Source organism: Venturia canescens, chromosome 5 (assembly GCF_019457755.1).
Source record: "Venturia canescens isolate UGA chromosome 5, ASM1945775v1, whole genome shotgun sequence".
Classification (NCBI taxonomy): Eukaryota; Metazoa; Arthropoda; class Insecta; order Hymenoptera; family Ichneumonidae; genus Venturia; species Venturia canescens.
In genome coordinates, this window is record NC_057425.1 from 9088198 (window position 1) to 9116051 (window position 27854).

At 42.3% G+C, this 27854-nt stretch overlaps 1 protein-coding gene across 7 annotated transcripts; it reads right to left on the reverse strand.

Moving 5' to 3' along the window:
- Positions 1-174: 174 nt before the first annotated feature.
- On the reverse strand, positions 175-27383 carry bif (bifocal). 7 transcript variants are annotated; one of them, XM_043420361.1, is made up of 5 exons: positions 27038-27381; positions 23499-26815; positions 14327-14500; positions 3744-3927; positions 175-2950 (listed from the first exon to the last, which is right to left on the reverse strand). In XM_043420361.1, exons 2-5 carry the CDS (start codon positions 26619-26621, stop codon positions 2742-2744), a joined length of 3690 nt encoding a protein of 1229 aa, XP_043276296.1. In that variant the 5' UTR covers positions 26622-26815; positions 27038-27381; the 3' UTR covers positions 175-2741. The 7 variants fall into 7 exon arrangements, with proteins under 7 accessions (XP_043276296.1, XP_043276294.1, XP_043276295.1 ...); XM_043420359.1 differs by having other exon boundaries at positions 23499-26869; XM_043420360.1 differs by having other exon boundaries at positions 23499-26869; positions 27253-27368.
- Positions 27384-27854: the final 471 nt, after the last annotated feature.

A 27854-nucleotide genomic window follows, 5' to 3' on the forward strand; every position in this document is an offset into this window, starting at 1 on the left:
CATTTATCCCTCACAAAAAAGTTTAATTTTGTTGAAATTCAATCGAATAATCCCTGGCAGCGATTATCCTCATCAATCACATCTGACATTCAAACAATAGATCATTAACCAGAAACGAAATTTAAATAGTGTGTTCAAAAAACAAAAAAAAATTAAATTCAGGAGTCAATGAAATTCACGTTCACTCATTGCTTTTATTACTTTTTCATATTTCTTAACACACAGAAGATTATACATCACGCGATACTTCTAACTGTTGTTAATAAGTTTTTAATAAGGGGTAGTATTAATTGTTTTTTTTTCACATTTTGTTATTTTTTGTCTTCCTTTAATACGTATACAATATATGAATTCAAATATTACGGAATAATAAACGTAATATAATTACGGATATAATACTACTTAATGATGCATGTATATTATTTGCTCCTTCGCTTTTAAACTGGTCGGTCCCAAGCTCGGATTACAAATTCTCGTCTGTCCCTCTCACAGGGGTATTACAATGATAGATTTACAAGGAAAACAAGGACTAAACAGGAGAGAACAAGAAGAAAATACAGATATATATAAATATATATTAAAAAAAAAAAAAAAAAAACGATCGTTCGTGTTCAATGAGCAATCACGAATCTGAGTCGTGCAGAAAATTTGAAATGAATACGAATACGAACTCGAGGCTCAAAAAACAGAGCCATCGCGATTTTACAGACGTTTTGCTCTTTTTATTATTTTCTTTTTTTTAATACCAATTGACGAAACAAAGATCCGTGAAGAATAAAGAAAAAACAAATCGTACGAACAGTTTGAATGTTAACGAAAAATATCACATATTTAAAGTAGGGGGATAAGAGATCTCCCTGACGACGAGAACAGAGACGAACGTTTTTTAAACGGCACGACCAATCGATCAATCAACGTTGATCCCTCCGAACTATCTCTTTTTTCTTTCTTTCGTTTCGTGACGTTTTAAACGTCAATAAATTATCGCAATTGATTGCTGTTCGAGCGAGTTCTCGCGAGACTCACCCTATGTAATATTATTTCAATATGGAGATGTAATAATAAAATTAATATAATAATACAAAGAAATACACAGAGAAAATATGAGTACCCTAAACAAAAAGAAAGTGTTCATTTTCTTTTGATCCTTCGAGACTGAAGCTGACGAGCTTCGCATCTCGACGCTAAATACTACGCAATAATTTAGTATGTACACAATTGGAGCGATTCTCTCTTCTTCGCTTACGCTCTAAATTAAACAATTACAAATAAATCACGCTTTCCAAGCTCCTTTGAAGAATTTGAGAATCCTCTCGCACGAGGATCCTCGATATCCTGGCTTTCAACGAAGTGTCTCGCTGTCTTTCTTTTTTTATCAATGTCATTTTTCTTTCGCTTCGTTTGGTCCTTGTTATTTATTTAAGACACCATAAGCGTTGATCTGACGATAAAGGAAACAACATTCATACGCTTACAGTTTTTTTTTTTTTTTTTTCATTTTTTGCCCCTTAATTCCTTTTTTAATCTTTAAACAAAAGCACGATTTAATCTTCGACGAAAGATACGACAGAAATTATTCGCTCTGATCACGTGGGAAAAAATAAGAGTACATGGAATGATTCAACTTCGGTAATTTACAAATTCAAATTTGTCTTTTTTCAATGATTTCCTCTTCTTTTCTCGTTGTTTTTTTTTTTTTTTTTTTTTAAATTGTGGCGATGTTTTAATTTTTACATTAAATATTAAGTGGCAATTTCAGTTGACTTACGCCCTATTTTGGCAAAAAATCATTATAAATTTACCACACACGAATTTTCTTCTTATTTTTAGTATCGCCATGTTTTTCACTTTTATTCTTTTCTCGATTCATGGAATCACGTTTTGAGCCTTTCACTCTTGGGCACTCGCGGCTACTCGGCTTATGGACTAATCTCAAAAAACAACTGTTTTGAAAAAATTCTTATCAAACTCAGTCCTTAGCCCCTCAGTCGAGTGTGTGATTTTTCTCTTTCTCTCCCGAGCTATCTAGTGTTTACATACGCCTCGTAAAAAAGACTTTGAAAAAGATGGAGGGAAACAGTAACGCTGATATGATTTTTTTGCTCACACCGCCCTATTGTTCTTAGCTTCAATTTGACATTTTGTTTCGTTTATTTATTTATTTATTTTTTTTCTTATGAACGAGAATCGTCTTGGCAGTTTTAATAATTCGTTTTGTTTTTCGTTTTCATTGACGAATTTTTGGAATTCACGGTGGTGTTCAAAATTTTGAATAATTTACATTTTTACGATAAATTCGTTGTCCCTAAAATGAATCCAGAAAAAATAACCACCGAGCAATATCATGATCGACTCGATTTTCGAAGTATGACAAACTGGAAAAATATGCAAATTTTCCACTAGACCATGTAACATGGAAATTCAAAAAAAAATTGTCGTCTTCTCGTTGACTGGATCTTGTGGATCGTTAATTTCGTTCGTTGCTCCTTTCTTTTTTTTTAGTTTCGTTTGTGTGTCTTGTAGTAAATGCATGTAATTTGGAATGACGATTTTGAGACAACTTTAAGAATTACGTAGGATGTTAATGGCCGGGGAACTTGAAGTGTAAAGTTCCAAGGATCATCCCCTTCTCGTAATTTGTCCTCAATTCCAATTTCGAGTCCTTGCGATTGTTGTTTTTTTCTTTATGAAAATTTCATAACGAAATTGCTTCTCGACATTTAAACTTCCTCGTGATCTTTTCAGTACAAAAGATCCGCGGTTGCCTCGGCGCCCCAAGCCGCAGCATCTTCGTCGGATTTTAAATAATCCCCCTCGTCCTTAGACTCGGTTTGCTCGCCGATGGGAACAGGCGCGGACGACGGAGCTGCAGTTCTCGTCACACCGAGCTCAAAACCCTCGGACGCAAGATCCACTTTGCTCGGCGTAAAACTCGCTAGTCCACCTCCACCTGTTTTCAGAACAACAACAAAAAAGAAGCACTAGCGTTAAGCACACTAAGGAAACTATGCATTTAATGAGAAAAAAATAATGTACTAATTTCGATGGAGGAACTTCAATTTTTCATTTTATCCATTAGCACATTCTAATTAAGCTCTCCGAGGAAGCTTTACTTTAATTTACCATCAGGAAATCCCGAAAGAGTTGAATTTACAGAAACTCATTTGCATTTTTATGACATCGAACCTTCGCATTACTTTTCAGGAGAATCCGAGCGATCCCGAAACAAAAACGATAAAAGTGTGTTGGCACATTTCATCCAGAGTTTTGAAACAAATCTTTCGTAAAACATTCTCGAAGGTTTTTAATGGCTCATAAGCGAACGAAAAATTTCTAGTCAGCAATGAAACAAAAAAAAGTGCATCGAATTGCGTGACGTTAATCGAGGTGTTTGAGGTGTAATGAAAGAAACAAGCGAATTTCTAGACTAATGACTCCTGAGTCGGATCGTAGTCGAGAAAGACTAGACGTTGCTTTGAGCTTAATGAATCGCTTGTAGATTCTTCTGCAAAAGAAAAAAATTAAGAAAGGAAATGCCAGCAATAAATGGTTGTAAACATTGTAAATTTTGGTAAAATTCTCATTCAATGGTGACGCGAGCTCGACAAAAGTTGCAATAATTATTGAACAAACAAAATTTCTATATTTTTCGCTTCTCTCGTGTTTCAATTTGACACGAAAAATCATGTCCTTAGTATAATGAAAATAAAATATTTGTTATTCGATACCTGATTAATGCTTACCAAGTAGAGCGGATGACATGGTGGATGCGGAAGTGTTAGAGTTCGATTTGTTCGTTCCCGTGCAGGACTGTTGACTGGTCGAGGAGGAATCGCTGTCGACGCTCGTTCCTTCATCCGCCAGCATCGAGGCTTCGCTCGGATATTCAAACGTTTTCGTAGCTCCATCGTCAAATTGTATCCGGTGCTGGAATACGAAGATAGCATAGTTAGATAAGAAGAAATATTATTAAGTACGATTGTTTTGAATAACTTTTAATATCGTAAGCGCACCATTTTTCAAAGATATTGAAAACGGAGCAGGGTAATAATTGGACCGTGAAAACACACACATTCGAATCATGAAAGTCTTACAATTGTACTCCAAAATATTTGAATTCACAGTAATTAAAAAAAAAAAAAAAAAGTTAAACGTCATTAATAAGAATCAAAATCATCGGGCTAAAAATTACTGAAAATAATGAATATTTCATAGGAGAAATAGAAAATAAACTTTTGCAAGTTGACAGAATTGAAGTGTTGAATTTTCATCATCTCCAAGAGACTTTTTCAAGATTTCTTATAAAGTGAACGCGAGTGGTTTTGACTTGACGTGGCTAATTTATAAATATAAGTGTCCGTTTCTATGAAAGGAGTTGAGAGAGAGGAAACAATGCCACGGTTTGTAAGCTCCGCATAACAGTAATCGGTCACACTCGTTGATTTTTTGGCTGCATCCGACTACGTCATCACATCTTTCTTTTCGTCGGCATGACGCCATCGCGAAAAACAACTTTTTTTTTCTCGACCGTACAACGGTACAAAAGTTCGACAAAATGGGGGAGGGGGGGGGGGGAAATGTTTTTTTAGCTTCGATTGAACGGGACATTGCGATGCTCGAGAAAACATTGATTTTCAATTTCGAAATAATCTTCCTCGAACATTCCTACGCTCAGACTTTTCCGTCAACGATTCCAATCGAAAAACAAGAAAATCTGATCGGATTCCGATCACCGGACTGACGAGACTCTGTCCCGTTGGATTCCTCCACCACTCAAACTCAGCAGGTTAAATTGGATGAAATAAATAAATAAAAAGGGCCACCGAGGTACGAAGATCGGACGGTATGATTGATGTTAATTATAATAAATGATCACGCCGAGTGAATATCTTGAGTATTGAGACGGATAATGTTATATCAAAGGGTACGATACGTTCCGGTTGACCGTGCAACGTGAAACGAGTCCGCATGTGTACACTAGTATCAGAAAGTTTCGAGGCATTCTAACGTTGAATTTACTGCTCGTTAACGACTTCGAAGACTCTCGGAACGTGAATAAATTTCATTGGTTCAATGCCACGCGATGAAAAAAGGGGTCCAGAGAGCGTTGAATTTCATAAATTGACATTAACATGGTTACGAAATTTGATGAGTTAATGGATTCAAAAAATTCGATTTTAAGCATCAAATTTTGGGTCTGTGTCATTTCGTTGACATTTTTATTCAAGAATAACGTAATCGGAATCTCGGAAATCATTCGACTCTCAACGAATGACCGAATGAATTTGAAGGATCGTCGAAAGTGTGATTTTTAAGGGGGTGAGCAACGAATCGCGATAATTTCTATGAACAAATGTTGTTCCGAGACTTTCTGAGGCTGGTGTACATTTACGTTTCACCGATCCGATGGTTAACTCGTCCAGACGATTCTGGATATCGCATCATGATTTTTCCCCTCTCACTCGGCCGCATGAGAAGATTCTTCGGCGCGTATTGCTCTCGGGCACGATCATAGGTGACAACCGTTCATTTAACCGGCTCTCATCTCTCTTCTCAAGCTATCGCGAGAAGACACTCGAAGCAAAAGATAAACTTTTTCTAGAGCCTCTCGATCCCGTTGGGGCATCGAAGATCGATAATTTCCATCCGCGATGCGGCGTTTCTCTCGATCTCAGATTCTATTTTTGAAGCTGAATCGAAAAGCGCGTCCGTAATGGAAAATAAACGTTGCGAGTTCGTTTTCAATCGATCGCTTTAGCTCCAATTATTATCGTTTCGAGTCTCGCTGCCGTCAACGTCGACAGTTTCGCCCACGGATCCCCTCTCATCGTTCGAGCTCGGCTCCAGTTTTTCCCTCTATTCTTGCTGCATTTATTTCCTACATAAAAAGGAAAAAAAAAAAAGAAAGAAATCATGAAAATGACGGGACTGGAAGTCGAAAAAAATAGATTTTTTATTGACCCTCGAGCCAAATGGTTTCTCCTATCCCAACAGACTGAATCGCACGAAAATCACCACCGCAAAACCCATCCGAATAAACATGAAAGACATTTCTTTCCACGAAACGTTTTCATCCGCACTCTCGAGGCTGGTCAATAGAGTTACCGTCCTCCCCGAGAGACGTCTCCGTAACAGTACACACGAGACGATTATTTCCAGCACGAAATAGCAAAAAAAAAAAAAAAAACAAGAGAGAAGAAAAAAATGCACAAACGCGAGGCTCGAGGCGTCTAATTATGTGTATACCGTTGACTACCGGTCAGACAGATTTACGCGGTTAAAATATATCGTGATAAGGGGAACAAAACAAGATAAATTATTCGGAGAATTGTGCGGCTAACTGGCGAATTATGTGCACTTTTGCATTTGTCTTTCCTTCAAATTAAACAAAAATGTAGAATAAACATGGGGTCTCAAGGGAGTCAAAGATTTTTTTATCCCCGTCAGCTGCCGCCGGTGCTGCTGACGTTTTTTTCTCCTTTTTTAGCTTCATGATCATCGCTCATGGATTCTGGAGAGAATGCTGGCGACATTCAGCCTGCTGGTCGAGCGAGGTCGGCCTCTCTCGTCGTTCGAGGAATCGAGACATCCCTCGCTCGTCGTCCCGTAGACGAGAATGGACGGCGGTGATGCTGCGTTCTAAATTCCGCAGCGTGGACGAACGTTTTTTCATTCGCTTCGAAGAAAATTGTCTACAGACTCAACTTCATTGATGAAAACTATGGAAACTTTGGAAGAGTCGAGTGATCGAAGAAAAATCGTGAGAAATAACGAAGTGGATGAATTTGAGCGACTTTGAGAGTCAACGAATCGGATTCTCCGGACACGAACGAATAGAAACGGCGATAAAAAGCCATTCATCGAGCCGAGCAGACCCGAAGACCGTTCAATTCGTTCTCGAGCCACGACCTTGGAATTGGTCACGATCTTCGAAATCCTCAGCCCCATCACAACTCCGGACGTTAATCACCGTCGATTTAACGACCCCGGGGCCCGCGCTGCTCCACGTCTCGGTGAGGATCGAACGGCGAATGTACACGTTTGTCTTCGGTGGCATTTGAGCCTCTCCTGGCTCGAGTGCGAATAATAAATAATCGCGATGCTAAACACGAAGATACACGAGAAGGGAACGACCGATGGGCGAGAGAAGGAGAGGCTAAATCTAGAGTTTCTTCAACGGCGCCTCGACCACCAAAGTCCCGTTCATCCGGGCTCCTTCTCCGAGCCGTACACGTACTTTTATGTGTGAATGTAATACACATTACTTTTTAAGCACGCCACTATCGTTTACGGAAAACTCTTGCGTCCATCGCCTTCGTATGATACCGGGAAATTAACGTTCCCGGACGTATACGCCGATTTTTTAAACGTCTCACCTACTAAAGTGTACAGAGTTCAAAGCCGAGATCACGAGAAAATATTCAGGACGAGCATCGTCTTACGATAATCGCCATTTTCATTGCGATTTTCGTTTTAAATTCAACCTTAAAATCATTCCGAATCCTCGTAACACGAAGTGGAATGAGAATGTCATTTTTCATCGACATTTTTACTCAGTTCTGACATCAATTATTAGGAATAATGTCAGATTATTCAATCACGATTGAATCAGTGTTCCACTGTTTTGAGCAAGTTTATCCGGTGCCGAGAAGCCTGGAGCTGAATAAATTCGACTTCGTCGAGACGAATTCATTGATTCCCCGAACCTTTCGAGTATTTAATCGATTTTGCGAAATCGTACAAACCTCCTTTGAATATTTTTTCGGCATTTTTTAACCAATTTTATGGATGCAAAGAAAAAAAGGACGAAGGAGCATGAGCGAGCTCGGAGGATTAGAAAATTCAAATTTTTTGAAGTCTTGGAGTTTTGACAGGTGATTTTGACAATTTTTTTCATCGATATCCATTCATTGTATCGATTGGCAAATAAACATGCTCAAAAACTGCTGACTTGATAAAGAATTCAACGAATTTACGATTCGAATGTGAAAACATAAATTTTTGAATGCGAAAACGGTGAAAAAAATGTGTTGAAAAATGTTATTAAAAGAGTTCTAGGTGACTCGTCTCGACGTTTTTTTTATGACGTTACATTTTCTTGAGGTCTCTTGTCTTAGCGAGCAATTACACTTGGCTCGGTGTATGCGGTGGTACACGAGTTGCAATTTACTTGTTTTCACGTGCTTTTATATTCCAACGGAAAACAAATTAATAACAGAGTCCGGAGGATATGCAACGCGTTCGTGAGTTACGATAGAGACCGGGGTACAATGCGTTCCAGCAGCAAAACTTAAACTTCGTTTTCCTATCTTTTCTTTTCTCCTTTTAGCAGATCGGAGATGAGGATTTTTGTTGCTCGGCGTGCGCGCTTCCTTACGCGAGCGCAGAGCTTTGTTTATTATTTTTCAGTGTGTTCTCTTTAGCCGGCTATTGCCGCGAAATGAGTCGAACGAAATAATCGGAGTGGTGCGAGAATTTACTATCGGCACCGTTATTACTGAGAAACTCCGAGGATGCGTTAAATCGCAGCGCTCTTTTTACTCCCACGCCGCGTATTTAACTCGCAGCAATATTTGTTTTTGCTCATTCAAGGCAAAAGAACATTTCGCGAGGCCAAAATTCCCCGTTGACAGATATTTTTCGAGTGTACTTCAATCTCGAGAACAATGCGAATGCGAATGACAAGATTTTCGAGTTTTAATTAAACGTCATCGCAAAAAGTAATTCTTGATTATTAAAATTCGAAGAATGAACGTTGGCTAATTGCCGGGATGAATTGCTTCTGAATTATGTTATGTAATGACGTTTAATTACAACGTAGGACAAGGAAGTCGTAGAAATTTTACATAATTTGTCTCAAGTACGAGAAGAATCGTAAATTTTCTCTCTGCATTGTCGAAAGAGATTCGTTCGGCTTTCTGTCCAATTCTCTTCATTCCACGCTCTAAACTCTGTCAACTGCGCAGAAATTTGTTTTTTAAATTGCATTGCAATTGATTTGACTTGAACACATTTTTTCACTCGAAACTTTTGTTAAACAAAAATTAAATCTTAGTGAGCACACTATTTTTGGTCGGTTTCTTCGATTTTCATTTGAAATCATTGAACGATGAAACAAATCGTTGAGAAACATTGAAAAATCTGTTACACAATGTTCTCGTGAAGCTGACACGGGAAGCTTTTACGATAAGATAAGCGAACGATTTTTTTCAAGCGCTAATAACGCTGATAGTAGCAATGGAAATGGAATTGCAATTCGAGAAGGCAGAAAGTTGTAAATCCATTTTCCTCGAGTGACAGAAACTGCTGACATTTTCCAAGCATCATCGCCATTCTTGTCTGTCACGCTACTGATTGGAAGGTAAATTCCTTATTAAAAGTTGCTCAGAGCGTTGAAATTGCAAGTGTTGAGAGGAGGAAAGTTGCATCGAAGAAGCCAAAAGCATTGTTGCTCGTTCGACAACGTTTTTTTCTTCGTTTTCGCGATACTATTTCAGCTTAAAATCGCAATTGTACAAAACTGCTGACGCCTCTTGACGAAGGAACACCTCTGTTTCCATTGACTCATAAAATCCAGTCAAAATGGAACACCTCGTAGATCGACTGGGCGAAAAAAGCATGTCAGTCGGTCATGTCGCCACTAACGAAGCCGCTTGCTATTCAAAACTGTTACTACGAAGCTCCAACTTTTAGAGGATTAAGCAGATGGCGATGCAAGCGTGGGTCAAGATTTAATGCGAACGACGACGGCGCTGGGAGAAGCTTCAATGATTTTTTGTCGTTAACCCGAGCTGTGGTCTCTTCAGGGGGACAACAATCGAGTCCAGTGACTTCCGGGATTCATTGGGACACTTGATTTCTCATTTGATCTGAAAATAGTTGAAAAAAAGTGATAAATCATGAAAATAGAGATTCGGAGATTGTTTTACGTGCTTTTTACGTGAAAAGTCGATCGATCTTTCAGCCCAAACGCGCCATCATTTTATCCCATATTTATGGAAAAAGGGTACTCGAACAATACGAATAATCCGCAAAGTGAACGTCCTTGGAGGAAATTTCCCACGATACGAGGAGTTTCGAGGCAAATACTTTCGTTGACTTTCATTAAATTCTCTCTCCCAGTCGGCTGGCCGTTTCTTGCGAATGCGATGGTAATTTTAGTGTATTTGAACAATGCAAATAATAAGGCTAAGTCCGTGAGAACGATTTGGCTCAAATAACATTATCGAGAGTTATTTGAACCGGTATTCAATCCAGGAGCAATATTTGCGAGCAATAAAATGAAAATAGTTGAGGATGAATATGAAAATGTGACCGGGAGAATTAATGGCGCGAGGAGAGTCATAAATCGTGGAAATGGAGGAGAAAAATGAACGTTCGAGGCAGAATTCGCGTTGAACGGAAACGCTCGAGGCGGTAGAGTTTTACTCCTCATTATCTCAATCGCGAATTTCCTCAATTTCCGAACTCTGACTCGCGGAGCGTTGAGAAAACAAAACGAAAATCGAATAAAATATTGTTACGATCAATTTTTTCCCTCCCCCAGGCACCTGGGCATCCGGAAAACCTTTCTCCGTGCCAAGCTCGCCTGGACGAAAAGATTTATCGACTGTCCTCCGGATGAGCGACACGAAATTATCCTTCGCTAAGTAAAAGAGAAAAAAAACAGTGAACGACGAGTTATCGGTTGAAGAATGACGGCCAGAAAATTGAGTGATCGATCGTTTACCACGAGTCCCTCAATCATGAGGCCAACTGTGGGAAAATCTTACTCCAATTTTTAATTTTTTTCCCATTTCTCTTCTTCGAAGCTTTCGAGACTCGATTGAAAAGATCAACGAACACGATCTCCGTCTCGACCCTCAAAGCGATAAGTTTCCCCCAAAAACTGTGATTCCTTGAAAGCAAAATCGTTGATAAGATTCCTCAAAAATTCTGCGGAGCCTTTTTGAAGGATTCCAAGGGACGTGATGCGAAAAATATTTGAAAAGAAGATTCCTTCGAAACTCGGAGGTATCGAAGCGTGCCGCAACATTCAGTGGATGCAGAGTTACGGTGGTTGTACCTCCGGGAACGTTGAATAATAATACAGGCCCGCGGTTGATGTTGAATAATAAATTATCGTAAGGAATTCCACGAGCCACGTAGAGAGGGGGGGGGGGGGGGCGAGAGAGCATTCGCTCGAGAGCGATTTGTCGGTTCTGTATGGTGGCATAAACTTCTCTCAGTTGCAGCATAAATTTCCATAAAATCGAGTGAAAATATGAGCGGATAAAGGGGAGGGGGGGGGGGGGCAGCAAAAAGTGTTGATAAAGATAAAAAAAAAAATGGAAAAAAAACAGCGATGAAGAGGGACAAAAATAAGTAAATGTGTTATAAAGACGGATTGTAAAAATAAGTGGAACGCGATGATGGTGACCGATTAGTAGATTAATTCGAGAATAAACGGTAGATTAAATATCGAAGCCAGGAGGATAAGTCTCGCGAATCTTTCGTTCGGTCGTAGAGAGAAGCGAAGAAAGAGGAAATAAAAATGAGAGAAATGGACATCTGGAGAATCTTGGCTGGGAAACCGTTTTAAGCGCGTTCCAGGCTCGATCTAGCGTAACCGAAACTTTTACTTGCATGTTTTCTGACGAAAAATATCATCGACGAGAAAAGAGGAAAGCAACGAAGCGAGAAACAAAATAATCGTCATAATTATTATTATTCAGACTCCATTTTTCAAGTTGTTTTGAATTTATTTATTTTATTTACACCAACAGTTCTCTTAACCTCTCAATTTCCCTGGACTTTTGTAGTAGTAAAAAGATTTATTTCCACGTTGAAACGATTTGTGACTTTCTATTCGATTGGAAAACAGTTTCATTTCATATCACAGCAATTTTTTCTTCCAATCTTTTTTTATGATTCCGTATTTACGTAACTGGCTGAAAAATCGAGTTAAAAAACATCACTTTCGAATGGAAACTCGATTATAAATATTTTGGGTCCTAACTGAGTGATGAAAACAATGCAAAGCGCACGTTCAACCCACTAAATTATCGTGCACAATTCCACGATTAAATTCCATCCTCTGATCGCGAGAATAAATGCAGTTCATTCGAAAAGTCTACGAAAAATATTGACCCACATCGGATGAGAGACAAAATCTCTCGACTCCACCTCTAAGCTCGTAACTCAACCCCAAGTTTCGTGTCACTGTGTATTGACGTTTGGCAAAAAAAAAGGATAATAAATTGAGCAGCAATTAGTTCGTAGGGCCATAGGAGCGTTAGAAAGTTGAGGTCGCTTGAAAAAAGGCTCGTTAAGTTTTTAAGAGGTCAACGTACTTGTGAAAGAGGCTGCGAAATCTTCCCATCTGTATTGGTACCTCGAGAGGAAAAACAATGGGGGGGGGGGGGGGGGGGGGCAGCGGCGGAGCGACACGTTTTTTTTCTTCATTTTTCATAGCGCGTGAGAAAATAATGCGAGAGTTTCGCAAAATTGCGTGAGGGTGAAGTAAAAATAAAATAAAACAATTTGATACGAATCAATTTGGAATAAAGCGTGTGTAACAAAAGAATGAGAGAAAAAGGATAAAAAAGCGAGCTCTAATCTGTGAGCTGAACTACATTGGCTTTATCGCCATTTTCAGCGAACAACGAGCGAGCCTCGACGTGGGAGGAAAAGGGAGAAAAAAAGAAGCAAACTAGGAGAATAATGCTCGAGTTGGCTTCAAATATTACGATAGAGAATAACAGGCGAGTGGAGTGAAAAAGAAAAAAACAACGGAGAACGGAGAAAAAAGATATTAAAATTACGAATATATGGAGCGTCACGAATATCGAGACTGTCGTGTGCCAACGATCGTTTGTTCCGCTCTCGAAGGCAAATAGACGAAGAGCCTCCGCATCGAGCCACGGACCATCCCCTTCAACGACTTTACAGAAGTATGGAGACTGATGAGGACTTTCCTCAAACTTTTATGAAAATGTACAAACGAAAAATCTCGAAAAAGTATCCAAAAGTGATTCAAGGAGATTTGAAACTGTTTTGAAGGTACGAAAGATGTAAAAACTTGGAAACAAACCATTTTTGTATGGCTGCGAATAAAAATCGAGCATAAAAGTATCGAATGACGAAGCGCGCAGCACGATGAAAAATAAAACAGGCCGCGAGTGATCCACAGACTCAATGCAATCACGAAATTTGTGCTCGGACATTGAACTCGATAAAAAAAAATCCGCACTTGACAGTCTAATTACCGATGATCGAGGAGCGAGCCTAATTTTATAAATTCGTTCCTCGATCGGTTCGGTAAATGAAGCTTCGAGGCTGAAGAAAAATGGAGATTGCTCCGCAGAAGGTGAAAAAACTTGGAAAAGAATCCTCAAAAACGGAAGAGGCGTGTCCCAGCAGTTTTTCATATTTTCAAGTCCGTTTCGACGTGCTGCTCGCGCTCCGAAGACGACGACCACACTCTCGAGTATATTCGAGGTTTTAAAAATATTTTGATTTGTAAAGTTATTTGAGGCTTAACGAGCCTCGAAGCTGGGATCGACTCTCCGAGACTTTGGGCGGCTCCCGGTTCTTAAGGAGCATAACACAGAGGATTATTTTAAATCGAGGAGCGAACGATCGATCGTGTCGAATCGGAGATAATCGTCGGGGATCAGCAGCAGGTTTTGAGCTCCCTCGGTAAACTCTTATCTCGCAACCGTTCGACGAAGAAAAAAAGCCTGTGTTTATTTTTTTATTGCGGAGTGCATTCAAGTAGATTAGATTAAACGGAATATTATTGAAGAGAATCAAAGCCGAGCAGAGGCGATGAAAAGTCCGCCAAAAAATCGGCTCGCGGCGAAAAAGCTTGGGGAAAAATCGTTGAGATTTTTTCAACAGTGCGACTGCTTTTTTTGTTAGTTTCTTCGTCGACTAGCTCAGATTCGCGTTGTGAAAAATAAGTCTGCGCGGCACCGTACGAGCATTCACAATGCTCCGTTTTCCCAAGCATCTTATTTATATTGCCAAGTACGATGACGATGTCGAGGGACTCTCTCGCGTTCCAAGCTCCGCTTTTCCCTCGCCCTCTTCGTTCCCCGCTCGCATTACGCAACCTCGTGTACACTCCACTATCTAATTATGATAATAAATAGTTCAAGCGAGTCGTCGTCTCGGCGGTGGTGGAGTGTTCGACTTTCTTCGAGCGTCGCCACCGACGCAGCAACTTTTGTCATCCGATATGACAACGAGCATGAAAAAAAAAGCTGGCTCAGAGATAATTATAAAATGAAAATAAGCGAGAAAAATGAGACGTCGAAACTGAAATTTCCTCACTGCATCTCACCTTGTGGTTTCTCGGCTGCTTCGAAAGGTTACTACGCCCGTTTATCAATATGTTGTCGTTCGAGAATGATACGTCGCAAGGCGAGGGTGGACCACCAGATATTTCCCAATCGGAATCGTCCGTCGTCGAGGCGTCGAGCGTTGCGTCCAGGACGATCACACCGCCATCCCCAACCTGAAAACCATTTCGTTCGTTTTATTTGAATATCGTAGCAAAGAAATCGCAGCTTTAAAATTATATTGAGAATTTTTTTCCACGAAAATAGCAGCAGCTGCAAAAAAATGCTCCGAAAATCGTGGTCGCGGGGTCGCTTGATTTTTTCAATCAATTAAATTCCAAAATACTCTTTATCGCATAAAAGATCGAAGACGAATAATCATTTTTATGGAACAGGAAATCAATGAACGCAACGGAACGACGAAGCGCGATAAAAACTGATGAATTTATTCAGTCGAAGTAACGGACCCCGAGGCATCGAAGATTCAATAACTTCGTAGACAAATGAGATATCGCAGAGACTTTATGAAAAGATTAAGTTTAAAAATGCAACGTAAGACGTTGCTCAGCCAGCGAGAGAAAGAGGAGAGAGCGATAATGATCGTAGCTCGTCGCTCTTCCAAGAGGTTGACAAACTCTGTGGCCCCGAGAGAGCAGCGGCTACACACTGTATCCGGAAACTGGTTTTTTTTCGAAAGAGCGTGAATGTAGTCGCGTTGAAGACACACTCACGTTCGGAGCCGATACCAAAAGTTTTTGAGGCATCGAGAGAAGGAGAGAAAAAGGAAAAATTGTGGGAAGAAAAAAGTGAGACAAGTCGAAGGAATTTCACGAGTGAAATTTCCTTCCATAATCTGTAATTTTGCTTGAGAAGCATTCAGCGACCGAATCCGGAGAACCACGTGGGCCGAGGATCGAATTTCTTGGTCAGAATTCCAGCAAAATCGAGCTTTTCAACGACGAACTTTTGAATCTGAATATTTTTTTGTTTGAGTTAGGCAAACGGAGTGTTCCGCGTCGGTTTTTTTCGTAACGATCGTGCCAATATTTGGATTCGTTTTGAAAGTGTTTGCTCCGAAAACAAGGAGACGAGCCGGCTCAACGTTTCTTTGACATTTTCTACCGCGCGCTCTATTTCTACCAAAATAAAAATAGTAGAAAAATGTAGTTTTCGAAGTGGCCGCTCTCTCCGCTCCCTCGGCCAATATTCCCGATGATTCTTTCTCGCCCGATAATTTTCACTCGCGATCCCCGAGCGTCGCGATTCCGCTTTTCACGTGATAACGAAACCGGCACGAGAGTCGGTAATTTTCTGCCTCAATTGCTCTCCAGCCAATTTTTATTTTCAATTTCGAAGCTCCCCGAGACGACGAAACCGCGCGCGCGCACACACTCGCCAGATTTTTTTGACCTCCGAATAATTGCGACATCCTGGGCGCTAAATGGAGCATGGGAAAGACCTTTTGCACTGGGATTTTTACATCGAAGCTACGTTTCGGGGCCGATTGCCCTGAAAGGTCGATCGACTTTCCAGCTTTCGTGCAAATTCTACTTCTCCGCGAACATCGAATCTCCAGCGTCGCGTAAAATTTTGTGAAGCCTCAGCAAAATTCTAAAATACCATTAATTTCCAGAGACGCGCAATTAATAAGGAATACTCGCAAAGTGTTACGAGTCGAAGAGAAATTTTCCACGTTTCCTGGCAAACGAGCACGCGTTTGTTTAGCAGATTAGAGTGTGAAAGAAGCTGAATTTTTGTTTACGATCGAACGAGGACTCTCGCGGTAACTTGTCCCGGAGATTCTTCGCTGAATTTCGCCGCATACGCGGTTTCAAGGGAGAAAGAAAGAGGCGAATGACGACGAAGGAGGCGAAGCGGAGAACGGCGAGGAGAGAGAACGCGAAGGGCAATCGATTCCGGCTCCCTCTCTCCCTCTTTCTCACTCTTTTACTCTCCAAGGAACAAGATATCCGGTCGTTCCAAGGGCTAAACTTGAAGAGCCGGTTGTTTCATGTGCATGTATATACTTTTTGCGTATACCGGGTGTCCCGGAGTCTCGGGGACAAAAGATCTACGGAAATTATCGCCTTTTCGTTTTTTCTTTCCATTTTGAAATTTGAAAATCTCCCCAAATTCCAATACTTTCGATTATTCCTTCATTTTTCAACCCGGAGCATCGTTATTTGCACAAAAACTCAAGTTTGCGAGTGAGTCTAATGAGCTTTTGGGTTCCCGAATCTCCAAGAAGTCGTCGCCGCGATGGTCGATTTTTCCAACGACTGAAAATCAACTTTCGGGAGATATTTTCCCGACATTTTCTCAGAATATTCTGTATCGGAATTCTACGATCAAGATTTCTCATGAAAATGCCCGAGAAAATCCTTCCCTTCGAAGAGTTTCGTTGGTTACATGAAAATAAGAAAAAATGATTTTCCGGGCTCTGGAATGCCGAAAAACTTGGAGCACCCTGTATGAGCTCCGGACAAAGGAGTTCCTGCTCTGGCGATGCATTTCAGGAGGCAGCCGCCACAGCTGGACAATGAATGCGGAGGACTGAGAGGCGAGAGTGCATTTTTGACGTGGTTGATGCAATATTTTTTGCCGTTGAGAGATCGGGAATATCGAGAACCGAGAGAAATGCGAGCTCGAGTGCTTCGATGCGTGAATAAATACTAAATAAAAAAGTAAATGAAATCCGAATACGAAATTTTCTTGACACAGGCAAAAGACACGTGCGTTTGAATAACTTATGCATTCGTTTGAACGTCGAGAGGAGGAAAAAAGATGGCGCGGCAATGAACCCGCCGCTCGTAAGTGCTTCGAGGTGCGTGCCCCTCTCCATGAGAAATTCTCAAGACGCTTTTCTATTATTCCAACTAAAACATATGACTATGGATGCTCCCCAAGACGCTCGAGAGGGAGACACTTTATAGCTCGTGGAACTTCAAGGACCTTGAACCTCATATTATTCTCAAGAAAAACTCGACGCTCTGAGCGAGTGCAAAAAGCGATAAAAATATCCGCTCAAAATTGCAATGTTTGCCCTTTGGCCACCGAGTGCTTTTTCAACACCTCTTTAGCGTGCACTTCTCGACTTGAGCTTCGGACGACTGAAATCTTGAAGTGACCTATTGCTTTGTGGAAAACGAAGGAAAATACAAAAAATTCATTTTTACCGATCAGTGTGAATTTAATGAATTTATGAAATTCATTAAATCTCTCGGATTCTTTCATCGATTTATGAAATTTTTAATTTATTCACGAATTCATAAGTCTTGAAATTTCTTTATCAAATTTATTAATTTTCAAATTTCTCCAGAGTTTTATGAAATTCATGCGACTTTGACTCGATCCATAAATTCATGAAATTTAGAATTTGTGCATAGATTTGTGAAATTTCGAGTTCCTTCCCGAATTTTCGAAGCCAACGTAATTCCAAATTCCCACATTTCAAAATCCTCCAATCCTTTCGGTCCATTGTTCAGACTTTTTTTTACCAAGGATTTTGGTTGGACTTGTAACAATAAAATTTAGTCAGAAAATAACGGTTGGACGATAACGAGCTGTAAAAAAAAAACTGAATGTTGAACGATTAATAAAATTTGATGAATAAATGGCGTTTGGAAGAGCGTAGAATTTCAAGAGAAAGGGAACACGAGCAGCTAGGCTCGAGGAACAAAAGTATCGTTCGTTCGTTTTCAAGGTCCACGAAGGAGAGAGAGGGGGGGGGGGGGGGCGAGAAAAAGAAACATAAAGAGAGCGAAGAGAGACCGGATGCCCTGAGCTCTTTTCGAATCTCTCAAAAGGTCCAGGCTACGTAATTTTTAGCCGAGATTTGATGGCGTTTATTACCCTTCTTCATATCGGGTTTTCGGGAATCTTGACTGCCGTTGTTCCTTTTTTTTTTTCTTCAGCAAAGACGACTCCAAAGTATCGGATTTCTCGAGAGGTTATTTTCGGCTAAATTGCACGTAAAGTCTGAGCCCGAAAAGCGCGAAAAAAGGATAAACGAGGGAAAAATGTATTGAAAAATCTTCGAAAAATGTGACTTTTTACAAAAGTAATTTTGGTTCAGTAAAAATAAGCTTGAAAAATGGTTTTCATAGTATTGATTTTTTCGAAATTAACATTCATTCGGTTGCTCAATTCGCTCGTAAGTGACGGAATTGTGCAAACGCTTCCGAACGTGTTGAAACTCCTAATTGAATTGTTTCTAAAACGGAGAAATTGAACGAATAAATAACTCTTAAAATTCATCATGAGGGATCGCGAGCCCGAAAATTGAGGCAGCTAAGAGCACGCATTGTTTCAATATTCGAATGCCGAAGTGAGGAGTGAAAATTAGGCACAAATTTTTGTGTACAAACACATTCGACACGGTTGCTCGCTCCGCGATTGTTCAAATTCTCTGAGCGTGAATTATTCGCGTCCTTCTATCGAAGCAGAGTGCCTCGTAATTCGTGATTTTCACGTTCAAGTAACCCGTCGAAAGAAAAACGTAACGAATTGAATAAAAAACGAAGAAAAGAAACGGTCTCGTCAGATCTGGGACTGGATTACCCACGGCGTGGTGAAATTTCTATTGCATTTTTAAGAAAAGTCGTTCCAGAGGTCAATCCTTCAAGGTGAAAAGATTCCTCGATTATTTTTCAAGTGAATTTACGTTTTCTTAGACTGAAATTCGACTTTTGGGTTCTTCCTTCACCATTTTGACGTCGTTGCATCGATTTTGGCAAAATCGTAAGAATTTTGGGGTCTGCAAGTCCCCTTTGAATTTCGGGGGAAGGCGAACGTGCGCGGATGCCTCAATGAGTGATAAACGACGCTGAGTCATAAAAATTCTGCCTCGTCTCGGAGCGAGTGTCACTGACTTTTCATTATTTTTTTCGTCAGCATCGTGTCTCTGTCAGCGGAAAATCCTCGAATCTGAAGACAAAGTCGCCTGAGTTTTTCGGTAAAAGTGTTCGAAAATGAAGAAAAAGTGAGAGGTTCGAGTCGAGAGGTGCACCAATGCGGACAATAAAAAGTTAAACGCTCGTTCGGTGCGAGTGCTTGACCTCGAAATTGCATGGGCGGGTTCTTGAGTCAGAGCTATTTTCGTGTTACAAAATTGTTCGGAATGGCTCAGAAATAAAAAGATCCATTATGATGCGAATCTCGTGATTATTATTCGAATCAATTTTCAACTGCGACGTGGCAAAACATTTTTTTTCACTATCGTCTCCATTTTTTCGATTCTACAATATTTTTGCACAAAAACGTCGATTTTCGAAACTCATAATCGACTCGAAAAGCTGCGAGACTCGTCGCTTTGGACGCTGGAAAAAAAATTCTCGGGTGTGACGTGTCCCAAGTTTTGTGTAGTAAAAATAGTCGCTGGGCGCGTTGGGGGATTGAAAATACGCAACAAAATGACTCACAAAGACGAACGGTATCGAATGTCCACAACAGGGAAGGCTTTCGATTACCGATCGATAAGACTTTTTTTATTATTATTATTATTTTTTCACCAATGACTCATCGATAAGGGCTTCTTAGCTGAAAGTTCCAGTTTTCAAACTTCAAGCATGAGTTCTCGAACGAAAAGCGAAGAAAGATGAAAAAATAGCGCGGCGGAGAAATATTGAACGAAAGGATTAACCTTTTAACGCGTATTGGCAAAGAGCGCTCGAGAGAGAAAGAACCTTCGCAGCACAGCAAAGTGCTGAGAGAGTTATCGCTCCGTTGCGAAGCCTGCTCGATTAATTTATCTTTGCACGTTTTCGTACATGGGACGTTCCATGGAAAATCAGCAGCATTATTCATGATGGAAAAAACGTGAAATTTTGATGGTTTTCGGTCCGAATGAGCTACGAGAATTCGGCTTATTTCGAAAACAATTGTTTTTTTTTTTAGGTAAAATATAAAGGGAAAATGGGTAAATGAATAAACGGTTTTGCAAATAAAAATCGAAGGGGAAGAAGCAGGATAAAGTGAACGATGGAAACTCATAAGAGCGTTGCAAATTCTTGGAGCAATAAAAATAAAAGGCAACAATAGAGTGGAGTCGAGTTAAGAGCACGAGTACTAACTAAGTAGCGAGGCTCGATAATAATAATAATAATAATAACAATTAACGAGGAACTGCAAGTAGCGTTAAATCTACGAGACGAAAGAGCGATTTCGAAAGCCTCGCTCCGTCTTGACCATCGCTCGTATCCACCGCAGCAACGAGACTTTCCTTTTAAACTCTGCTTTTAAGGAGAGTTTATTCGAAGGGGATTTAAATTCCTGTGGAATTTCGTTCCGGAGTGGGATCGAGGAATTTCAAAAAATCGTTATTTATTGAAGATTTGAAAATCCGCAACGTCAGGATGCCACGAAAGAACGTTTTTGATTGATCACTGAAAGCGAATCGTAGATTTCCACAACGTACGATCGAAAACCAACAGTTTTGACGTTTGGCGTCAGAGTCGCTTGAGCCTCGCACGAGCGTAGAGCAAAAGAGAAAAAAGGCAGAAACGCTCGGAGATATTGTGACGAATCGCAGAGAAAAATAACGAAAAATTCTCACATTTATCTGGGAAAAAAATCAACAAGAAAGATGATCTTGCCTCGCGCGTATTCGCCAGTTCATACGAGCGTCGTTTCCACGTGGAGCTCCGAACGTGCAATACGAGTCGTGTGCTTCTGTGGCTGGGAGCGGATACACGAGCACCGGAAGTCCCTCTCGATAATGGCCGAGAAGGCAGCGAGGAACGATAAAGGGTTGGGGGGCCACAGAAATAAAAAGGGAGAGAAAGAAATAAAAGGGAAAGAATATAAAAAATAAAAAAGTCTCGAAAGAATGAGAAGGAACGGAGGGAAAGGGAAAGAGGAGCTTTGACACATTCATAAGGTTAATATAACACGCACTTCGTGTTATCTCGTAATATGGGTGTTTGTTGAAACAGGACGTCGCTCTCTGACCGACCGGAAATGCCTCTCAAAGCTCAACGCGAATTTTCATGCACGCAAACACGAGGATAAAAATGTTCTTATCACTCGACGAAAATCAATTGATTATTCGATTTAACGATGATTCAATTCTGTTCGACTCGTGGATTTATCAAGGACGCCAAAAGTTTCAATGTTTTTAAAGAATCAAAAAAAAAGTTTTTTTTCCACCTCAAAGCTTCGTACTTTCTCGCATTCGAAATATGATTCCATCAAAAAAGTGTGCGGTATCGCGCGATGTTATCGCCTCGGCGGGAGCAGACGACACTCCGTAAATTGGCCACGTGACACGCTCGTAATACAATCGTAATCGAAGCGAGATAAACGAAACTCTCGTTGGGCAATTGCACCGGAACTTTCGATAAAAACTCATCCTTCGAGCGTCATTTAAAATTTCGTTAATCAAAAAAGTTTCATTGTACGTTTGACCGAAATAAAATAACCAAAGCAATAACCAAAGAGCGTGACTTTATTTAGGAGGAAGACGAAGATTATTTGGTCGCGAGCCAGGCGACTGAAAAATCGAGCTGAGTGAAAAAATTATCGAATTTTCCGACGAGTCGAAAGCCCAGCCTGTTAATTCGTTCTCAAAAAAGTGTAATCAAAGTGAAATTTGAAAAGCCATTAAAACTCGTTAAAAACCGGATTGCTAAAGTTGAAATAAACCTATGAAAAACTTTCATAACTTTCATCAATCTCCCTCCATTTTCCGGGCGACGCGTGTGCCCCCGAGAGCAGCATCAAAAAAGCAGCTTCATTAGTAGATTGGATGAGACGAAAAAACGTCAATTGCACGGTAATGAGGGGCGCGAGACGAGATTACCGAAAAGCGAAAATTCTTTAATCGATCTTCAAGCACTGGAATCGTAGCCGTCTATCACAGTTAAAAAAATAAAATAAATAAAACTAAAAACAAAAACAAAAGCAAAGAAAAAAGAAAGAAAAAAAAAGAGTGAAAATCAATTTGACAGGACGTCGCAAGGCGCGCGGTCTCCAAACTGAGAATAATACGCGAGTATTTGGCCGGCCCACGTGTAGCTCGTTACGAAAGTTTCTCGTACCGGTTTTGTTTACGATTTTTTAAGTGGTGTATCGGGAATTGCACACGTTGACACAGGTCCGCAATAATGGAAGAAGGAAAAACAAACAAAGGAAGAGAGAGACGGGGAGAGAGTCGTGGATGACGGGGGAAGAGAAACGCTTTGCAAATCGTGTGATGAAAAAATGTGTACACATGTACAGCAGAACATGCGCGCGAGCAAGTATTAAAGAAACATTTGTCAAGAGTCGAAACGGTTCTCGTGTTACTCGCTTTGTGTTTTGAATATTGAGCGCGTTGAGCTTTGAATTCCTCGTAAACTGGCACTGTGTACAACACGCGCACGCGGACCGAGGCACAACCTCGTTTATCACCTTCGGTTATTCTTTCGCACGTTTGTCAACCGCTCTGACGCTTCTTACGTGTATCGAACTCGCGCATCCGTGGGCCTGCGTGTCTGCATTAATAGACGAGAACTTTTTCCTTCGCATCGTGAAACGTGCCGAAGAAAGTGAAAGAAATTTTTCTCTGGGCACGGGGGAGGGGCTCAAGTCGGAAGTAAACTCGACTCGAACGTCAGGAAAATCCGTGCGCAGTCACTCTCTGAATACACGACGGTTTACGAGCTATGATTTTTTAACTGATCTAATTTCATTGCGAAACTCGTACGAAACGTCATTTATCGAGAATTCATCGTTCCATTCGACGTTTTATGCGTTAACAGCGTACGAGGCTCGCTATTTTTAATAAATTTCATGGGTTTCCGGTATCCACGTTTTATTTGCAATAAACAAACGAAGAGGAACAAAATTATTGGGGGCTTAGTAAAATTTCATTTTTTTCTGCCTAGTTTTTTTGGTGCTAAGAAATAGAAATTTGGTCAAAGAAACTCGTTCAGTCGGACGGAAATGTGGTGGATTAGACTTTTTTTTGGTGGACGAAAAGCACCAGTTTGGCATTTGAAAAAAAAAAAATTCGATCCATTAAACTTTCGTTTGAAAGAGTAGATTTTTAAATAAAAACACGAATTTATCAGCAATGCCGTCGGTGTGAAAAAAGATGAAGGAACGTTCGTGCAGCGAAATATTGCCGGAGGAATTTCAGCTCGCGGAGTTTAAAAGAAAACATTGTAAAGTAGATAAAAATGGGACACACGCTACCTTCTGTTTTTCACGTTTCCTCCGAATGATGAGCCCGTCGTTTTCGATGTAATCAGGCACGTCTTTGCGATTACTAAAGTTGAAAACCATGGTATTGTTGGGAGTATTCCAGTGCTTTGAGTCCCACAGACCGCCGCCTCCGGTGGCGGGAGGGTTGCCGGTGCCGGTGGCGGCGGGGGATCCGGTAATTTTTTTCGGGGGCGTAATTTCATCGGCGGTTTTAAGGCTGACGACGACTTTGGTGGGTTGTTCGATGCTTTTGACGCGATTGATGAGGTTCTTTTCGAGCTCGCGATTGCTCAGATTTTGTTGGGATTGTTGAGTCTTGGTGGAGACGAGGGGGCGAATTATGCCGATTTGTTTTTGCGGAGGTGAAACATCGGTTTTGTGGTGTTTCATTATTTTCGAGGAAATATCGTTCGCCGTTGAGTGGGAGGGGCTCGGGGAAGATTTGACGAGCCCTAAGCTCGAAATAGCGCCGATGGGTTTGGCGTATTCGGATTGCGCGGTCGACGTTTTCTCCAAGGATTTCGGCTCAGGGCTGCTCTCCGGCTCCGAAAGCTCGCTCAGTCTCGCGGGAACGTCTTCGTTCATAGAGTCGATGGAAATCGGCGAGGAACACGAGGAAACAGCGTCGAGCGGCGGCGTGGGTGACGCCATTTTAACGACTCGCGATATCGCGCTCGCTTCACCGTTGCTGCTGCTCGTCGGCGAGCACGAAGTTTCGGACTTTTGACCGTTGTGCGGGAGGACGGCGAGGGGGCCGGTGACGTTCACACCCGGCAGATAAGTCTTCCCGATCGAGGATTTATCGCCGAAATTGTACTGCATCGTGATACCGGCTTTGCTAATATTATCCAGAGCCAATTTCGATATCGTTCGCGAGCCATCGACAGTTTCGCTCGGAGTTTCGGAGGAAATCGACGAGGGAGCCGGCTCCGGGGGGTCGGAGGTATTCGATTCTCGGCGAGGTCGATCCTCGAGGATTTCGAGGTGTCCGGGCGGCTCCTCGAGGCTGGAACTCTTCTCCCTGGTGTCTTCCTCGGGCCGCGGTGACGTTGCTTTGGAGACTTCCGGTGGGGAAATCTGCCAGGACGATTCCCTGATGGGGCTCGTCGCGCACGGCGGACTCGGAGGGGTCGAGTGCTGTCTGGGCGCCTCCCTCTTGGGCGAGACGGGCGATGGACTCGCGTTGACGGGCACCGGGGGCGAGGATATCCTCGGGGAAGAGACCGGGGTGACGGGAGGCGATTTGACGAGATTCTCGTTGCTCCTGCTGAGCTTGGTGGCGAGCGAAGGCTCGGGGCTCGGGGAGGGTGAGAATTTGAGCTTAAAACTAGGCTCCGGGGAGCCCGAGGGCGAGTAAGATTTTTCGATCTGTTGAAACTTACTGACTACGCTAGAAACCGATTGGACGATCGGTTCGGTGACGACACCCTCGCGCTTGTACTCTTCGTTCTCCGCTTGCTCAATTATCTCGGCGGTGGGTTTACCGGTGAGTAGAAATTTCTTCGGTGACGTTGATAATTTGTTGTTACCGTTTACGAATGGTTTGGGCTGGATGGGAGGCTTCGGCACGACTTTTTTCATCGTCTGCGCTTTGTAAGTGTCGTTGATGGTTTTGAAGGTGGCCACTTTGACAGCGACTTCACCTTTGGGCTTGAACTTTTTGACGGAACCCTCGAAGAGTCTCATCGTCGTTTTGACTAGATCAGGCGGCGGCCTTTCGGTCTCAGCGAGCAGGGGCTTTATTCGTTTCGGTTTGTTTATAGCTTTGGGCCGATCGGGATCGAGCAAACGGCTCTCGATTTTGACGGACGTACGGTCGATGAGGACGATGTGATCGTTCGCGGTTTCTTGCCTCAGGGCGCTCACTCGATTGGCCTCCTCATTTATTAACGGGGCGTTATATCTCATGAGCGTTTCGACGCTCCGCGCTCGCTTCATCGAGTCGTTACCACGCGTCGCGTTTCTGTACCGATCGGTTTTAACCGCGACCCCGGCGGGGGTTGTTCTTTTGGCATATTTACGGGTCGTCTTGTCGCTCTGCTCGTCGTCGCAGTCCAACAGATCCTCGAGGCTCGCTGCCCGCCTGAATCTTTGAACGGTGACGCGACTTTTGTTCATTTCCCGGAGGGTTAGATTGAGATATTTGCTCTTCAAGCGGTTCACGATACCGGGACCGTACTGCAGTTCCTCGGAACTGTCACTCTCGCACTCGTCACCTACGACTTTACCGTTCGACGACTGGAGACTCGTGTCCTTCCGATTTTTTCTCCCTTCGCTCGGATAAAGGCAAACACTTCCGTCCATTTTTCGTATTATTCTCGTAGCAATTCCACCACCACTGTCACCATTGTCACAATCTTGTTCGCGATTGTTGATCGCTCGCTTCAAGCTTCCGTTGTTAGTGTAATTCCTCATGTTGTTTTCGTCACCGTTTTCGTAATTGTTATCAAACTCGACGCGCTCGATAACGGGGGTTATTAAAATCGCGTGATTGTTTCTCGTTGATGAATTATTGTTAAAACTCGTAGCATCCTCCGAGGACGGACAGAACGACGAAGCGTCCGTATCGAGGCGCATGTTGCACACGACTGACGGCGGCGAAAGACTGAGGCTACTTTCCTCGTGACTCGCGCCACTGGAAGCGGACTGGTTCAGCCTTTCGCCGCCGGTCGGTCCTCCGGCGCTGGGGGAGGCGATTCCCTCGCGCGTACAAGTGGCGCCACACGACGCTTGACAGGACAACTTGGTCGTTGATCCTCCGAGCTGTTGAGCGCGATTGCACGTCGTCGAGTGCTCGGTGCAACTGCCAATATTGTCGGCAACTCGTGGTGATGTTCTTGACGTCAAAACGCACGATGCACCGACGACGCTGTGTTGTTCTTCAACGCTGCTGCAGGTTAAACGTTCGACTACCGGCTCGCCGCCGCTCGCTGTTAACGTATCATTGACGTTCCCCGCTGCTGACAATTGGCCCGAAACCGCTGAACACAATTTAGCACTTGCACCGTTGCTCGTCAATACTTTGTTTTGTTGCCTTCGACGCTGAATCAAATCTCTCTTCCACTGCGGCACTGCCGTGCTGCTGCACTCTGCGCTACCGTTTGCGGAAGCCATGTTTCTTTTTATTCCCCCTTTCACACAACAGAGACGTCTGCTCGTTTTTTATTTCCTCCAAAATTTCAAGACAAACACTGATAGTCGTTGGGAGACGCGAGGTCTCATCTGTTAAGACACTTTTGCACGACACTGCATTTCGAAAAAACACTCGCTCCTCACGCCACTCCGGTCTCAAAGTTTCGCTTGTGTCTCTGTGTGTTGTGTGTGTGTGTGTGTGTGCGCGCGCGTGTGAATTTTACATTCAACTGAAATCGTGACAAAGTTTTATGTTTTTACGAGACGTAGCCGCGCCGGTCGACGCACTTAATCAAAAACAAAACAACATGAGCAAACAATAAACTTTGAGGAACGAGAAGAAATACGCGAAGAGATAGACCGGGCGGCGCGCAATGGAAAATGAAAGGGAGACACACCTGTCACGAACTCATGTGTGAAAAAGAGCGAGAGAGAGAGAAAGGGATAGGACGAAGAAAAAATACACGAAACGTTTAACGAATGTTGCTTCGTTGCGAAGTTACGGGGACTCGCACAAGAAAAAACAACCCGTTTTTTCTTCCAAGGGGACACACACTCACACACATTCACACACGAGATATATAACACACACACGAGCACACGGAAAACATACACGCAAGGGACGCAATGGGAGATTTTTGGAGGCCGGGTCGCACGATTCGGGCTCTCCCTTGCGTCCAAACCCGACGTGTAAACCCGAGACTTCGACTCTCCGCTCGGAGCACAACGGCGCTAAGCGCTGTACCGCCGATTGCCCTCTCTATTCTCCGTCTCTCTCTCTCTCTAACCCACGTCGACCCCTTCTTTCTTCTTCTATCTCCCACTCCCTTCTCACCGCGCCACCGCCCCCCTCCTTCCCGCCATTCGCACACCCGACGCGAACCATAGTGGGGAAAGCCTCGCCGCATGGCGCGCGCGAACCAGTATACAGACTCGTCTCGAACCTCCTAACAAAATTTTCTTTCCCTCTTGCCGTTCCTCGCGCCCCTCCCCTCGCTCTTTCTCTCTCACCCTATCTCGAAAACTAAACACAACTCGATCGATTTCGAACTTCGTCACGTTCATTCTCAACACTTCCTTGTTGCATCGGGGAAAAAAACATTTTCTCCGCGTATTTTCTACTGCAGTGAACCTTATTCATATACTTTGGTGATTTTATTGGAACGTTCACGGACATAAACGATTTTGTCATACAATCGGCGTTGATGGAAATTT

Excerpts from the sequence above, each read along its gene's own strand:
- bif (XM_043420361.1), bottom strand. The coding sequence starts at position 26,621 with ATGGCTTCCGCAAACGGTAGCGCAGAGTGCAGCAGCACGGCAGTGCCG. Across the intron at positions 3,928-14,326 it reads AGCAGCCGAGAAACCACAAG|CACCGGATACAATTTGACGA; the intron begins GTGAGATGCAGT and ends TTCGTATTCCAG. Across the intron at positions 2,951-3,743 it reads CATGTCATCCGCTCTACTTG|GTGGAGGTGGACTAGCGAGT; the intron begins GTAAGCATTAAT and ends TTCTGAAAACAG.